This window comes from Aptenodytes forsteri, unplaced genomic scaffold, assembly GCF_000699145.1.
Source record: "Aptenodytes forsteri isolate BGI_AS27 unplaced genomic scaffold, ASM69914v1 Scaffold15, whole genome shotgun sequence".
Lineage (NCBI taxonomy): Eukaryota > Metazoa > Chordata > Aves > Sphenisciformes > Spheniscidae > Aptenodytes > Aptenodytes forsteri.
The window spans coordinates 8,930,690-8,931,719 of NW_008795129.1; the positions used below are offsets into that span (position 1 = coordinate 8,930,690).

At 40.4% G+C, this 1,030-nt stretch overlaps 1 protein-coding gene across 1 annotated transcript in view; it reads right to left on the reverse strand.

The window, feature by feature from the left end:
* HHEX (hematopoietically expressed homeobox) overlaps positions 1-427 on the reverse strand; it is a 6,779-nt gene extending 6,352 nt beyond the window's left edge. The window contains exon 1 of the mRNA XM_009278025.2: positions 329-427. Within this exon, the coding sequence (XP_009276300.1) occupies positions 329-427 (99 nt within the window). The remainder of the gene's footprint in view (positions 1-328) is intronic.
* Positions 428-1,030: the final 603 nt, after the last annotated feature.

A 1,030-nucleotide genomic window follows, 5' to 3' on the forward strand; every position in this document is an offset into this window, starting at 1 on the left:
TCCCCCTCCGTGGGAGCGGAGGCGGCAGGTGCCCCCTGCGTGTCCGCGGACCCCGCCAGGTCGCCCGTGCCCCGTCTCATCACACGCCCCCGAGCTGACGGCGAGCACGGAAGGCTGTTAAGGGATAGCAGGTGCTGGTGTAACGCACTTTTTTATTTTTTTATTTTTAAAAAAGGTCTCCAGTTCAAACCCACGAAGATCTTAATAACTAAGAGGCTCAGAGCAAGACGAAGGGGTGTTGGTGAAATGGAAATATATATTTTTTTAATAATATAGCGAGGTTGGGATTTTTTTTTTCTTTACATTGTTAACAAATGCCAAAACTCACCTTTAAAGCGTGGTCTTGTGTCTTGTAAATATCAGGTACACGTAAAGCGAGCTGACAGTTTTGATTATTTTTTCTCTCTGTGCTCAGTCTCCCAGGCATTGCTCTTTCCAAGGGGTTTAGCTAATGTTTTCATCTGGAAGTGTTGGATTTGCAGCTTGATTTACTTAATAAATGTACAGTAAACTGATGACCCGTTGCCCTCTGGAATAACGACATGCATGATACGAGGCAGCAGCACGGAGGGCCCCCACAATACTTTACAAGCTGTTGATTCAAAATCCTGAGAACAAGTTTAACCGAAAAGAAAAAAAACATGTTTTGCTGTATTATTGGAAAACAAATAAATAGAGGAAGAGATTATTCTTTTCTGACTTTTATACAAGCAATAGGCCTTGTTAAAAGGAAGTTTTAATGGCACAGTTATTACATTCCACTACCACTGCATAATCCCTAACAAGAAAAATGAAGCACTTAATTTTGCAGTTCTACAGCACCGCCCCTTTAAAATTCAACTGTTAGACCTTAGCCTTCCTCCTTCCACAGGTTGGAGACTATTAAATCTGCATTCATGAAATGTCACATTTATTGAACTACATAATTTTTTAATATCACTAGTGCAGGTTTTATAGTTGATTTTATTGTTTTTATGGCCATTCGGGGCTCTAAAACCCGGATTTTTTCAATGTTGTCCTTATAATTTTT